Genomic DNA, 14,737 nt, shown 5'->3' on the forward strand with positions numbered 1-14,737 from the left:
AATCTCTCAATGCGTTATGCATCTTCGGACAGTGTGCGAGAGGCTCTGTCCCACCCTAGCACCCAGGCTTCCTCAACAGAGGGAAAAGCATTGGAGGAGACGCACCTGTTTAAGCTAAGCCCTGGTGGCAGCTAATGAGCTGTGACTGTAACCGGTGTGCAAGGCTGATTTGTAACGAGCTAAAGGCTTTAAGTGAAAAATGGCTCCAGCAGCTGGAGTTCCCATCACCCGCTGCTGCGTGGCTAAAGGGGGCTTATGGGGGATGTGGGTCCAACGGAGCCTCTACGGTTCATTCTGCCGCCCGTAGGTCTAACCCGCTAAGGCCCTTTGACGAAGGCAGCAACGTTGTGCCACTCTGGAGCTTCCTTTCACACAGTGGAGAATGGCGACAGAATTGGCTAGGGTGTCTTGCCATTCCAGGACAGGATCTGTGGATATGCTCAGTGTGTCAAGGCGTTTAGGTGGTTGGTTTGGGGTCGGGTTTAGGAGAGCATGCCTGTCGCAACACCGACAACAAACTCCACTGCTTCGAAGCTGTCATACACATATTACTGTGGCAAGTACGCTACAGTTACATAATAATTACACAGGTACCTTAGTTGACAACGGTGAGGGCTGGGGTTCGCCAACTGGGAGTTGAAAAGTGTGACCATAAAAGAAAATCCTGGGAAAAGCAAACAGAAAATGCACCAAACCTTTGCAGGTTGTTGTTGATTTACACTCAAATAGTCTCTATGCTTAGCATTGTTAAAACAGATGGTTGATAACTAGAGGCTCATTTCTAGGCACTTTCGTTGTATTTACTTATTTATGTCTTCATTGCCAGTGGACAAGCTCTGCTTTGGCAGCCGTGTTTATTCACAGAATAAAATGGGTCTTTACGGAGTAAAATGGTTCTTTTCTTCTCCCTAAACCAATTGTTTTTTTGTTTTTTTTTAAACCCAGACTCAATTCAGTCTCTTTCAGACTCATTGAGACGCTGCTCAATGATCGCATTTAAATTGATTCGACATGCTTCATTAGCCTGCTCCAAACAGAGCCAACAACAGACAAAACATTGAACACTGCGCTGCCAGACGACCAACAGACAAACTCAAACACAAAGCAGCCGCTGATCCAGAGACACAAATAAGTACTGCAAACACATGGATGGATGCACGCAAGCAAGAATGCATGCGCACACACACGTGGGCGCACGTGTACACACACGAGCGCATGTGCAATCGTCCCCCCCCCCCCGCACACACACACACACACACACACACACACACACACACACACACACACACACACACACACACAGAGTCTGGTCTGTCTGAGTGATACAGGATCCCTGGCTCAGATCAACAACACCCCACACCTCAACCCCCACCTCTCCCACAACTGCTCGAAACCCACTCCCTTAAACCACACCCAGCTCCACAAACCCACGGCTCTTAACGTCACCGCACCAAAGCTCGCCACCCTAAGAGTTTTTGACCACAGAAAGACGTCTGGGAATCAGAAAGAGAATGCGGAGTCAGAGGTTTACGTTAGAAACAAACAACTGTATTAATATGTTAAATAGCATACACTTACACCGCATGCAGGAGAGCTCATTAAATAAGACATAAATACAGCAAACATTTACATTAGGCCCTATAAAAGAGTCCCCTCCAATGAGTTACAAACCACACATCAACGACTGGAATTCTCACTTTGTTACAGTTCAACATTGACACTTTGAACACAAAGTATGTCAGAAACACAAATTTTTTCCACAAAAATCTAAAAACAGGCAAAAACAAATGACATTTTGGCAGCAACAGCTTTTTCATTGTTTTATTCATATTCACTGTACAATTTGTGTTGATACCCCTTGAATACTGTTTTTTTCCCCCATAGCTGTGAACCATAAGCTATTGTGTTGTGTGGAGCAAAGCATTTTCTCTTTTATCCAAGGCTATATCAGAATAAGACCTGGTGGGCCTCTGTATAGCAGCCCTAATCTACTCAAGTCATCAACAGTAGAAACATGATTAGAAGGGACGACTGCTCGAGATATAATGCTTTATCTCATGTTAACTCATTGACACGCCAATCATGAACTAAAACGTTAGGATTTAGAAAGAATTGACAACAACAACAAAAAGGCCTAGGGGACTTGGGCTATTTAACAACGCTCTCTCCTCCGTCACATTCTGGTTGGTTTTACGAAGATACGATCAGAAACAATATTTGGAGAGAAAGCAACAGGGCTCACTTTTCTCAAACTAGGAAAATAAAGCGGAAGATTGAGCCACGCTTGCGTTGCATATTCTGAAGTCACTCTCATGGGCAGGACACAACGTGCCACATTTCCAAATAGTTACTTCACACGAACGGATTCGGGATTTTTAAAGAACTGTGTGTTGTGTACACTGGCACTTTAAGCTCTCCTTTTTTTTCTGTCAGTGCCCGTATTCCTCCACCACCCTTTCCTTCTCTTCTTTTCTTTCTCTTCCTCCCTCCCCCCCCCCCCACCACCACCACCACCACCTCTTCCTCCTCTACAGGCAAGTTTGTATGCCAGTGAAAGCAACCAAGGCATGGGAGCAAGTGGGAGTTGTTAAACCCCACACTTCTCCTGGCTAGCCTTTGCAAGCCAACCAAGGAGGATCGCATAGCTATCCCCTGACCCCCACCCACCCACATTAACCCAACTAATTTAATATCACGCCACCACCCATTGTAAAAAAACAAAAACCCACCCACAACTTCTACGACCCCATTCACTACCCCCTATTCCTTATTTAGAACCCAGCCCAATTTCATACCCTCACCCCGTCCCATCCTCCCTGTCCCTTCACTCCTCTGACCCCCACCTTTCCCTACAACCAGTGCCCTTGAAAGGAGCGCTTTTCAGCGAAGTCTGTGAAAACATTGCATTATAACAACAGAGAGAGAAATATCATAGCTAACCCTGTATTTAAATAATGAAGCAGTGTTTACAAAGCACCAGCAGAACATTCAGCCAGCTCCAACGACCCGTTCTTCTCCTTCCATTGTTAGGAACGACACAACTAGGAATGGTGGGAACTGGAGTCTAGCTGATAAAACAAACAGGCCTTTTCTCTGTTGAACCGTCAACAATCGTCTCATGAAAACGTTCAGTTAAAGCAATGCTCTGGTGCGTTGTTATGGCTGAGTGTGTGATGGATGATGTGTGAGTGCACTTAGATGTCCACTCAACACTGCATGCTTGCGAACGTACTGTCCGGTTGTGAATGACTTTCAGGGTGATGGGATTACACTGCTAAAAACTACGGCGCTTCGGTGTTCTAGGACCTCTTTGAAGGCAATACTGTGCAGGAAGTGAGCCACAGAACCCTTTAAAAAAAATTATATTAAGCCCCATTTCTTCCAGAAGAAGTATGATGAGGTGCAGGGTGAGGCAAACAGACTGGAGATGGGCACCATAAGGGGTACAACGTGTGGAATGGGCTCACGGACCAAAGAGAGATGGGCGCCATAAGGGGTACATCGTGTGGAATGGGCTCACGGACCAAAGAGAGATGGGCGCCATAAGGGGTCAAAGGTCATCAGTTGTAGCAGTCCAACCCCACACAGTATTTACAGCACAGTACAGTCAGTCAATAGTCATATACAACGTCACTGATGATGCAATGGAGAGGAGGGGTCCCTTGGTGAAAACAGTTGAGGGTTTCTTCATGAAGTCAAGGAGAGTTGATGAGTCCCCCCCCCCCCCCCCCCCGTCCACATCAGTCTCAACCCTTAACACCACAGTCTGTTGGCAGTGTCTCTCTTCCTGCAATACATGGAACTACCACCTCTTCCTTTTCTCTCTCAGTCTCTCATTAATCGTGTCATGTGGTCCTTCTCCCAGTCCTCTATTTCCTCCCCCTCTCCGTTCCTCCCTCCCCTCTACGGCTGTCGGCTGCTGACGTCCCGCGGCGTCCGGTTGCGTTCCCCGGAGCCCTTGTTGCGGGCCTTGCGTGCGCTGTCCTGCGCCTGCCGGTACTTGTCCAGCATGCTCTTGTGTTTGCGCCGCAGCTTGTCGTTGCACCACAACCTCTCGCAGTACTCCTCCACGTGCGGCAGGTTGGACGGGCCAATCAGCTGCATGATGTCCTTGAACCAGGAGCGCTGTTGGCTGAGGGGGCCGGTGCTCCTGTGAGCGTGGCAGGGAGGCCAGGCCCGGTAGCCCTTCGCCCCCTGGGGACCGTCGAGGGGGGCGTCGTCACGGGCCAGCAGCTCGCTCAGTGTGTCCCCCTGCAGGACCTCCAGGGAGAGGCGGGTGAGGGTCTGGGTGAAGCCGTGCTCACGAGAGCGACACACGTACACGCCCTCGTCCTGACGGAGCACACGGCGGAACAGCAGGCCCTGCTCCGTACGCATCACCCGCTCATCTAGCTTCACCTGAGAGGGAGGGAGGGAACGAGGGAACGGACGGAGGGAGGGAGGGAGGGAGGGAGGGAGGGAGGGAGGGAGGGAGGGAGGGAGAAAAGAGGGGAACGTATTGGGATAAGAAGAACAGAAAGAAGAAAGAGGGGTTAAGTGAGATGGAGGGATGATGAGGTATGGCACAAAGATGGAGGAGGGGAGGAGGGGGATGAGATGGGGAGGGGGCAAAGTCCAAGCTGCGCTTTTTTTTGTGTTATTTTCTCAGCTTGGGTGGCTAAGAAGAATTTTGCCATGAAATTCATCAACTCTTGTTTTTTCGTCCGATCTCTCTGCCGGGGCATGTGTTGCGTGCCAAAGCAAACAGGGCAGCCTGTTCTCTCCAAATGAACAGCTGAGAGCCAACGATTATTTGGTGGGAAATAGAGAGCTGCTCTAATGCCTTAATACTGTACTTACATGCTTGACTGAAACACTCCCTGGCATGGGAGAAACTGGAGCTTTACTGTACGTGTCACAGGTCACTGAGCAGGAGTGGACCTGACTTCACTCCCGCTCCTACTAAAACTTCCCATCTCTCAGTCTCTCTCAAACACCCCCTTAAATCGTCCCCTGAAGTACTGACTCGGCCCTCTCGTTTCAGTTTCTTCCCTAGTTCTCTTTCTCTCTCATACCCCGTATTGCTCCATCTCTCGCTCTGTCCTCCGTCAGACTCTCTCTCTCTCCCTCTGCCTCACTCTCTAACGCTCTCGCGATCCCTCCACCTCTGTCTTCCACACACTCTCTCTCTCCCCCTCCACCCATCGCTCTCTCTCACCTCCTCCTTGCGGTCGTCCCGTTGGAGCAGCCATGTGACGGTGGCCTGGGGGGAGCGGGGGATACACTCCAGGAAGGTGCTGTTGTTCTCTGCTCCGTACACAACCCTTTCCTCTGTCACATCCAATCCCTCCACTGCAACACACAATAGGTACAATAGGCATTAAACCACATACACTTAAAACTGCGGTCTGCAGAGCATGTTGGGGTCTCAAGTAGGCCCTGTGGCTTTGGTGGTGCCGTCTTCAGCTATGGCAGACACTAAATCTCCCTTCATAGCGTCTTTATTCCATGTCAGCGTAACTCAATCCAAAACGAAACCACTCCTTGACCTGGGAGAGAACTTTCATCACCCCTCATGCACGTCTTCAGGTGAGCAAACAACATCCTCCGCTCCTCTGACTGCTACAGATTTCTGTCTTTTCAAGCGACGCTCCCCTCTCTCACACGATGACAGACCGACGAGGATCTGTCGTCTCAGCGCAGGTGAGTAAACAAAACATTACTTGGTCAATTCAAAGGTCCTTCAAATGACCACCCTCTCCTTCAGCCCAAGATGTGTGTGTGTGTGTCATGTAATTTCCTATACAGCATTACCAGTATGAGTGTGCATTTCAAGTGTGTTTCATACTCAAAAGGGACAAGGAAGCAAAATACAGCACACCGTGTGCATATTTGAGATCGTCTGTGTTTCCAGGTTGTGTTAAATGTCTGTGTACAGTATATACAAATGAGAGTTGTTTAGCATAAAGCATGTTTCATGTTGTTATCCCTCTGGGTCCCTACAGAGGGATAGACATGGACATCACGCCTCAGTCAAACACAGCTTGTATTCCAGCTGATAACAACTTTCCTCTAGACCTGACATTGGGCTATACAATATACACTACACATGATTTACACTGGCCTTGGGTCGTTCAACCTATAAGCTGTTTACCGAGACCTGGTCAAAAGTAGTGCACTATGTAGGGAACAGGGTGTCATTTGGGATAAAGACCTGGTGTTTGTCCTCCCTCACCTCTCAGAGTCAACTGCTTCTCAATGGACGAGTTTGACCTCTGTGACCTCCAGGAACAAATACTCTGGGTTCATTTCCGCTTGGCCACCATGACAGCCAGACCCCCCCACCCCTCAGTATACACACCATTGTAATAACCATTTCTCAACAGGATATTAGCGTGCCCTACTTTTCCACAGGGGCACTTGGCTTGTTGTCTCAGAACTGTATCTAATTTTCACATACTCTATCATCTTCACTCTTTTTTAATTTCCACATTCCTTCCTTTTTACAAATCTTTTCTCTTTATTTCCCTCTCTCTCTTCCTTTTTCTCTCCTCCACCCCCTTTCTCTTTAAGTCACTGCTCCCTCTTTCTCCCCCCACCCCCTCACTCCCTTGTTCCACCCTCCTTTCCTCCCTCTCCCTCCCCCTCCCTCACCACTGAGGCTATGGTCCATACACTGCAGAGCCAAGTTGGCCGGCCGCCCTCAGCCCCCGCCCCCCGCCCCCCCCTCTCTCACCACTGAGGTTCTGGTCCATACACTGCAGGGCCGGGTTGCCGTGCCTGATGTCCTGGCGGCGATAGCGGCGTTTGCTGAGCGAGGTGTAGCGGGTGCAGGAGGTGCCGTCCCAGGCGCAATAGGGGTCTCTGGCCAGGCAGCACTCAGCACAGGCCTTCCCATACGTCTCACACCTGTGGAGCCTCAGCTGAGCCACACCCAATGGAGAACCCACGAACAGTGCTTGCTATGTGGGGAAAGGGATCAGAGTACAAGCAGAGAATGAGAATGGAAAGTCTAGGCTATAGGATTTATCATAAAGCTTCAGTGCGTTCTGGCCTTCTCAAACTAAATGTGAACTGGGACAAAGAATGAAGATTTCCTCACCCTTTTTACTGAGATGTCCAAAGAGGTAATGGGAGTTGGCACCTTGATAGAAATGAGAATCTTACATTTAATTCGCATTCAGCCTTTGTGAAAGGGTTTGGCTTTGAAATAGACAGTGGGGATATGAAGTGGAGGAGGAGGAATAGGGGAGAAGGAGGAGGAGAAGTACGGCGTTATCTAGTTACCTTAAAGACCTGCAGCTCCTCCAGAGTGACCTCCTCTGTGTCCAGAGAGTTGCCGCTGCGCAGGGCGATGACCTTCAGCACCGTGCCTGTGTCTGGGGTCGAGGGTAAAAAAAAAAAACAGTCAACTGAGCAATCACAAGACAACCTGGTTTCCTCACCAGTCACCGCTATGTCTAACGACAGAAAACTGTAAAAGTGGGATATATTTGTGACCGACCTGTGCCTATGAACATGACATCATACTGTCCGTCCTCAGCCTCCACGCGGTCCACCACGATTTGTTTGAGGCGGTAGGGCACGTTGGCCTTGATCAGCACAGGCTGCCTCATGGCTGGGTACACCGGGCGCCACATCAAGGGGTGCCCCCGGGCAAACTGAAGCACTGTGTCTGGGAAGTCCTTGGTACTGCCAAACTGTCTGCCAGGCTGGTTGGTTATTTTACTGGGGCACTGGAGACAGGAGGAGAGAGAGAGAGAGAGAGAGGAGCTCTTAGGTAATCATGTCACGAAATAAACGTAGGATTTGCCTGAAACGTAAAAGGGTTTTCGGGGAATGTGACATGAAGGCTTTACGCAGCGGCGTTTTTAGAGGTCACCTGATATGTCATATTGTAAGTTAGGAATGTGTTTTTCTGTGACTCCCTGACAACGTTTTAGCTGGGAGTCCTATTCAACACTGTGCTTGAGAAGATTTCGTCAAATCCTGCCATAACATTGACTAACCATTAGGCCTTTTTGACAGCGTTGAAACTTATTATTTCAGTTCGTGTAGGTTGGAATTGACATGGAATTTCACCACAGAAGCCTATTTTAAATTCCTGAATTGACTGGAATTCATGAGGAACTGATCCCAACTCTGATGTCTGACCAAGCAGTAACTAAGCACTCTAACCGCTTGCAATCACTGGAAAGAGCTACAGTAAGTGAAAACGGGTGCATTTCTATCTACATTTCATCTACCCTATCTACTAAGTGTGCACAGCCACTAAGCGCTAAATCACAGCAAAGTGCACAATTACACAATAGCCTTCAGAAACAGTACAGTGTTCTCTGTTAGCGGTCGAGAGATGACAGCCACATGTCTCCACAGTGCAAAACAGAGATAGCTGGCACCCTATGGCACCCTATGGCACCCTACCAGCATAAGGAAAGTGTCGGTATAAGACCATTTAGATAACCCTGGTAGAGCCTTACAGTAACAATGTGAGGGCGGGTAGACCTGGGGAGGTCTGAGCCCAGGCTGTGGGATATCAGAATGAACTACAACAAGCTAAAACCAGGCTCTGTTGGTGAATGGAGCTAAAGGCTGGACAGAATCCCTGGACAGGAATCCAGGTGAGATTGCTTCCATTGTGTCTTCTTCTCTTAACCTTTCCAGTGAGTTTTCATTCAAAGTGGTTGGAAGAGAGAAGGGTGAGGGTGGAACCCTGAGTGACTTGATGGCAGGGGTTTATAGTGAGGTTTCTCGCTCTCCCTCCCTCCTTCCCTCCCTCTCTCTCTGGGTTGTTCTGGGCCAGGACATTCTTCTTAATCAGGCCTGTGTGTGTGGAGTAAAACCACAGACTGCTCTGACACTAGGGCCCTAAATGAGGCTAAATTACAGCGATGCGGATGAGAGGAGAACATGAGACAGAGCTGCTGAGGGGAGAGGAAAACCAGGAGGACCAACAGAAACCACAAGGTCTCAGCTGGACTAGCTCTTTATCCCTCTGTTGGAGTTTATCCCGCTCTTTTTTTCTCATTTCTCTCTCTCCCCCTCTCTCTCTCTCTCTCTCTCTCTCTCTCTCTCTCTCTCTCCGGTTTGAACACCTGCTCTCTCTCTCACACAAGCAAGCTGACAAGGAGGCTGAAATATATTGCTATTGTGTCGATACGGCACAGTAGCCTGCAGTAGGTTATTCTGAGGGTACTACTCACCACCCCAGGTCTTGGATAGGGCACTCTGCCCTCGTAAGCCCCCCACTGGTAGTCAGGTCCCTCCTTGTGCGCAAACGGCCCATTGAAAGCTTCCCGGATGTCTGCCATACGATACACGCACACTGCAAAGCCCTGGAACACGTTACTAGGGGAGAGAGGAGCGTATAATGTCAGTGACTGACTTCGCCAATGTTGATTTCCTCTATGGTACATGTTAAAGCTACAGACTGGGAGTCGAAACACAACAAAATGGCCGCCCTGCCGCTTGTTTTGGTAAACGGCCGAGTGATGGAGCCGGAGAAATGTAGCCGCTCTCAAATTCCTAGACGGAGCTGTGGATGTGTGCAACCGTGTGTGTGTGGCGCTCACCTGATGGTGCTGAAGATGGCGTAAACATCTGGGTTCTTCTCATCCTTGCCTTTGAGCAGGAAAATACCCTCTGTGAAATACAGAGTACTTTTGTGAGTGCGTTCAGATGTTGTGCCTGCGAGAGTAAATTATTTGCATTAATGATTTGTGCAAGTGTGAGGTGTGTGTCTCACCCAGCTCGTCGAAGTGTGTGTTGATTCCATGAGGCCCGGGTACAGAACACACCAGCCTGGCCTTGATGAAGGTGCTCCATTTATTCACCAGAACTCTCTGTCCACCTGCGTCATTCTGCAGGGGGACACAGACAACACACCACCATCACCGTGATCGTCACCACCGTCACCAACGCATCTCTATCGTGCAGAGAACACACGAGCGAGCGACCAAGAGAGAGAGAGAGAGAGAGAGATAGAGACAGAGAGAGAGAGAGACAGAGAGAGAGAGAGACAGAGACAGAGACAGAGACAGAGAGAGACAGAGAGAGACAGAGACTGAGATAGAGAGAGACAGAGAGAGACAGAGAGACAGAGACAGACAGAGATAGAGAGAGACAGAAAGAGAGAGAGACAGAGAGAGAGATAGAGAGAGACAGAAAGAGAGAGAGACAGAGACAGAGAGAGACAGAGAGAGCGAGTCTAGTGGCTCTGTCTAGACATACAGTATCATTCTCAATACGAGACAAACAAAGAATAACCATTATCTATTCAGCAGCAGGACACATAAAGAGCAGAGCAGAACACCTGTAGAGCACATTCACACAACAACACAATAGATCACAGGAGCACACGGCTAACTACCGCTGGCTGGCCTCTCCTGTGGGAAAGTTGTCTCGTAAGCCCTTCTACAACCACACGCTGGACAGCGGGGATGCCAGAGAGCACGGGTTGTGGAGATATAATCACAGGAGCTTTTCTTCTCCTCCATACTGTATTGTACAGTATTATTGTAGCGCTAGCTCACAGGCAGACATGGTTGTTTAATAGACACCAGGGCTGTGTGAGCTGTCCGGGATCAGATCAAACACAGATAATTGCTTTCTTGTTTTCTTGGCAGGATCTGGTTCTGTTCTGGTGGAACTGATAATAACAGACAGTGTTTAACAATGACTTGGGGAGGAGTACAGGGGAAGAAATACACTGTATATGTACGGAGAGATATTTTGAGGGGGATTGGCGGGCCTGTGCGTGTGTGCGTGCGTGTGTGTGTGTGTGGTGTGTGTGTGTGTGTGTGTGTGTGCGTGTGCGTGTGTGTGTGTGCGTGTGTTGTGTGTGTGAACCATACACTTATAAGTGTGAGCATAGGAATGCTACTCTATTGTCTCGACTCCGGAGCAGAGTCTCTTGGGGACACCTGTAGTTAGCTGTGGTGTGCGTGCATGTGCATGTGCACGTGCGTATGCATGTCAGAAGGGATGTATGACTGTGTGAGAGAGATGGGAGGTATGCACGCTCTGACTCTCCATACCAGAGCACATCCGACAGCTGTGTGTGTATGGACATAGAGAGACGCCAATTGCTGGGGAATGTCAGCTCCCCCAGCCCGCCAGCCGGACGCTTGTCTCTCCCTCTCCATCTGCCTCTGTGGCCTGGATTAACCATTACAGACCCTCTCTGTAAGGCAATACTACAATCACAGCTCCCCGCAGAGAAATGTTAAACTCTCACTATGTCAGGGCTGAAGCCCTACTGTGGAAATCACCCACAGCCATGATCCAGTTCCCATAGCCCCAGATCATGACATGGTCTAAGAGGGGTTGAAGGCTGACCTGGAGAATGAACCATCAGGCACCAGAGTCAATAATAAATCATGAGAATGTATGGTTCCCTTACCGCACATACTCGTCCCACGCGGGTGTGGATGGCTCCCTCCCTGTCTCCGGCCTCCATGGCCTTCTCCGTGAAGAAGAAGTACACCTTGTCATTGTCACGGTCATCGTTATCAGGGATGAGGTGGGCCGCAACAAACTTAGGATCTGGAGAGAGGGAGAGAGGGAAGGAGACAGAGCGAGAGAGAGAGAGAGAGAGAGAGAGAGAGAGAGAGAGAGGGAGGGAGGGAAAGCGGAAAGAGAGCGAGAACAGGAATTAGTTTGACTTGTTTACCAGGTGGTGTCTATGGAAGTTGTAAGAACCAAGTTGTATAAAATATGTCTATAATGTATTTGTTTTAGGTGTGTATTCAGTGTGGGCAGTGAGTACAATACAGTTCCAGCACCATGCAGTAGTTTCTGGTCCGTCTCAGTCCTCATGGTGGAGCGACCTCCCAGACTACGGAAGATCACTGAGTCTCTACCCAGGAAGTCTGCAGTCAGCCCTGTGTAAAGCTCCCCACCTGGGAACAGACAGGGTGAGCAGGATGGAGGGAGAGCGGAGGAGGGGGGTTGGGGGGGGGGGGGGGGGGTAGCAGAGACAGAAAAGAAAAAGAGAAGACAACAGAGAGGATTAAAGGTGAGGAGAGGAGAAGAGTGGGGAGAGGGAGGGGGGACAATGGGAAGCGAACAGAAAAGAAAGGAGATGTGGAAGGATGAGGAAATAAGGAACGGCAGGGAAGAACTTGCATGATGAGAGAAATGCAAAAGTGGCCAACATAGTGAAACACTACCCCCTCCTGAACCCCAAACCACATGTCCTGCTTCCCTAGAGAAGGTTCATAGACTGAACAGAGATCAGATCACCCGTCTGTAACAGTATCTCCCACTGAATCAGACAGCATCCCCAAATGAACTAGGATCAAATGAGATGCTACAGTATCCCTGCTCTGCATGATAAAGAGCTCAGGTCCTGTTCCTAACAAGAGCATCTTCGCCTAAATTAGCCGTGTCACAGGTAGAGCACTGCTCCCTAAGCCCTGTCATCACTTCACTGACTGAGGATGTATGTGCCTGTGTGCGTGTGTGTGTGTGTGCCTGTGTGTGTGTGTGTGTGTGTGTGTGTGCGTGCCTGTGCACGTGTGTATGTGTCTATGGCTCCAATGATCGTATCCCAGCCAAGGAGCTGAATTGTAATAGCAGAGACAGTGGGGTTGCCTTACACCCCTGAGTATGCACAAACAGATAGGCAGTCTGGGTCCTAGTTCCACCGCGTTCTGAGCTGTGTGATTAATACAGACTTTGGCTCCACCGAAAGGCAATAGCTTCTTATGATAGCTGACCCCAGAGATACATCAGGGCTTATGTGTGTGTTTGTGAGGAGGAGGGAAGGAGAAGGAATAAGGGTGTCTGACCTCCATGTTCTCTCTCTCTCTCTCTCTCTCTCTCTCTCTCTCTCTCTCTCTCTCTCTCTCTCTCTCTCTCTCTCTCTCTCTCTCTCTCTCTCTCTCTCTCTCTCTCTCTCTCTCTCTCTCTCTCTCTCTCTCTCTCTCTCTCTCTCTCTCTCTCTCTCTCTCTCTCTCTCTCTCTCTCTCTCTCTCTCTCTCTCTCTCTCTCTCTCTCTCTCTCTCTCTCTCTCTCTCTCTCTCTCTCTCTCTCTCTCTCTCTCTCTCTCTCTCTCTCTCTCTCTCTCTCTCTCTCTCTCTCTCTCTCTCTCTCTCTCTCTCTCTCTCTCTCTCTCTCTCTCTCTCTCTCTCTCTCTCTCTCTCTCTCTCTCTCTCTCTCTCTCTCTCTCTCTCTCTCTCTCTCATTGAAACCCCGAAATAAAAAGTTTGACAGCAGCATTTCCTTCATCCTGACTAGAAGGTCCCTTCAGAAGGAACAAAGAGGATAATATGTGGGATGCAACAGTGTAAAACATGTACGTAACTTGCATCTGCATTATGTTAGTGCGCGTGTCTATGTTTAGTATGGGTTTTTTCCACGCTAGCTTCACACAGTGTATGTGAGTGAGCTTTGGTGGAATACTGTATGTCTTTGTTTTTGTAGGGTTATTTGTCAGTATATCAGTCCAATGTTCTGCTGGGCCTTTGGCCGTTCCTGTGTGTCTGCCTGCCAGATGAAATGCATCTTGGGACAGATCCTCAGGTTTGTGGGGTTCAGGCGCAAAGTGGATCGAGGCGGGGTGGGAAGACACACACACGCACTACTTTTCACCCCTGCATGTCCATGCAATACATCACTTATTTCACAAGCTAAATGTCGAATGACAACAAAAGAGGAACACCCTCACTGCAGTGTATCTCCCAGAGCCAATAACCTCTCTCCGCTGTTGCATTGAAATAAACATACTATTTAATAACAAAGAGGACAGGACCTACCAATAAAGGTGCTCGCAAAGGGGAGGCTGGGGTCGTGAGGAACCTTCCCCCGTCCGTTCTCCACATTGGTAGGGTCCATGGTGAAAACATGCTGTTAGGGGGGAAAATAGAGAGAAAACATGGGGTTAGGAAAAAGTCAGATATCACATATTATTAGAATATGATTTGAATGTTTACCTTTATGCGCCCTAAGGCAAACTGGCTTCAATTCCTGAACTAATTGTAAGTGTTTCAACATTTAGATACAGTACATCGCTCTAGTACGTCATCAAATAAAACACTTAATTGAATGCATCTCTGGGCCCTAGTATGGTAGTGACTCTTTGACTGTGGTGATGTCATCAGTGAGGGACAGGACATGGGTAAACACAGGGAGAGTGTGGACACATATAGACAGGCTGGACGACAGGATGAGCTCCAAGTGAATCAGGACCCAGATGAATGTCCTCCCTGTGAACTCTCCACTAGTCTCCAGCTCTGGGTGTAAGTTCCTAAGTACAGACAATAGGAGCATTGTGGTCCTCTGGTTGTATGACATTGAAGTCAGCAGGATAAAAATACACTTACTAACGCAACGCCCAACATTATGATAAAATAACGCTGCATTTCCTTGATTTAATATCTCTTTCCAGTAAGTGCCCTTCCCTTGGCTTCGGCACATACAGCCCAGCTAGCACATTTGATTCCTTGGAAGTCGTGGGAACGTGCGTTTTAGGTTTCACGTTGGTTCTGGGAATGAAGCCATACATTTCCTGACGGGTAAAACATTTTTTTTTTAAGCGTTACGAGAACGTAAGTGAAATGTTGCCTGTTCTGAGAACGTTCATTTTTAGGTTGCAGGGAGGTTCTAAGAATGTTTTACTATGGTTCCCTGAAAGTTTTCCTGGGATGTTTCAATAACGTTCTGAGAACGGAATTTGTAGGTTATTTGAAGGTAATTAAATAATGTTCTGAGAACATTCTCTGAATTCTGTGAACGCTTCTAATGAAATGTAAAGGTT

At 48.7% G+C, this 14,737-nt stretch overlaps 1 protein-coding gene across 1 annotated transcript in view; it reads right to left on the reverse strand.

Moving 5' to 3' along the window:
• Positions 1-2,497: 2,497 nt before the first annotated feature.
• Positions 2,498-14,737, reverse strand: part of LOC110531175 (semaphorin-3G) — a 65,927-nt gene continuing 53,687 nt past the window's right edge. The window contains exons 5-16 of the mRNA XM_036987988.1: positions 13,737-13,827; positions 11,763-11,879; positions 11,381-11,523; positions 9,725-9,839; positions 9,552-9,621; positions 9,183-9,327; positions 7,484-7,715; positions 7,267-7,358; positions 7,082-7,123; positions 6,716-6,941; positions 5,198-5,331; positions 2,498-4,398 (exon numbers count right to left, since the gene is read on the reverse strand). Of these exons, the coding sequence (XP_036843883.1) occupies positions 3,904-4,398; positions 5,198-5,331; positions 6,716-6,941; positions 7,082-7,123; positions 7,267-7,358; positions 7,484-7,715; positions 9,183-9,327; positions 9,552-9,621; positions 9,725-9,839; positions 11,381-11,523; positions 11,763-11,879; positions 13,737-13,827 (1,902 nt within the window). The 3' untranslated portion in view covers positions 2,498-3,903. The remainder of the gene's footprint in view (positions 4,399-5,197; positions 5,332-6,715; positions 6,942-7,081; positions 7,124-7,266; positions 7,359-7,483; positions 7,716-9,182; positions 9,328-9,551; positions 9,622-9,724; positions 9,840-11,380; positions 11,524-11,762; positions 11,880-13,736; positions 13,828-14,737) is intronic.

This window comes from Oncorhynchus mykiss, chromosome 9 (assembly GCF_013265735.2).
Source record: "Oncorhynchus mykiss isolate Arlee chromosome 9, USDA_OmykA_1.1, whole genome shotgun sequence".
Lineage (NCBI taxonomy): Eukaryota > Metazoa > Chordata > Actinopteri > Salmoniformes > Salmonidae > Oncorhynchus > Oncorhynchus mykiss.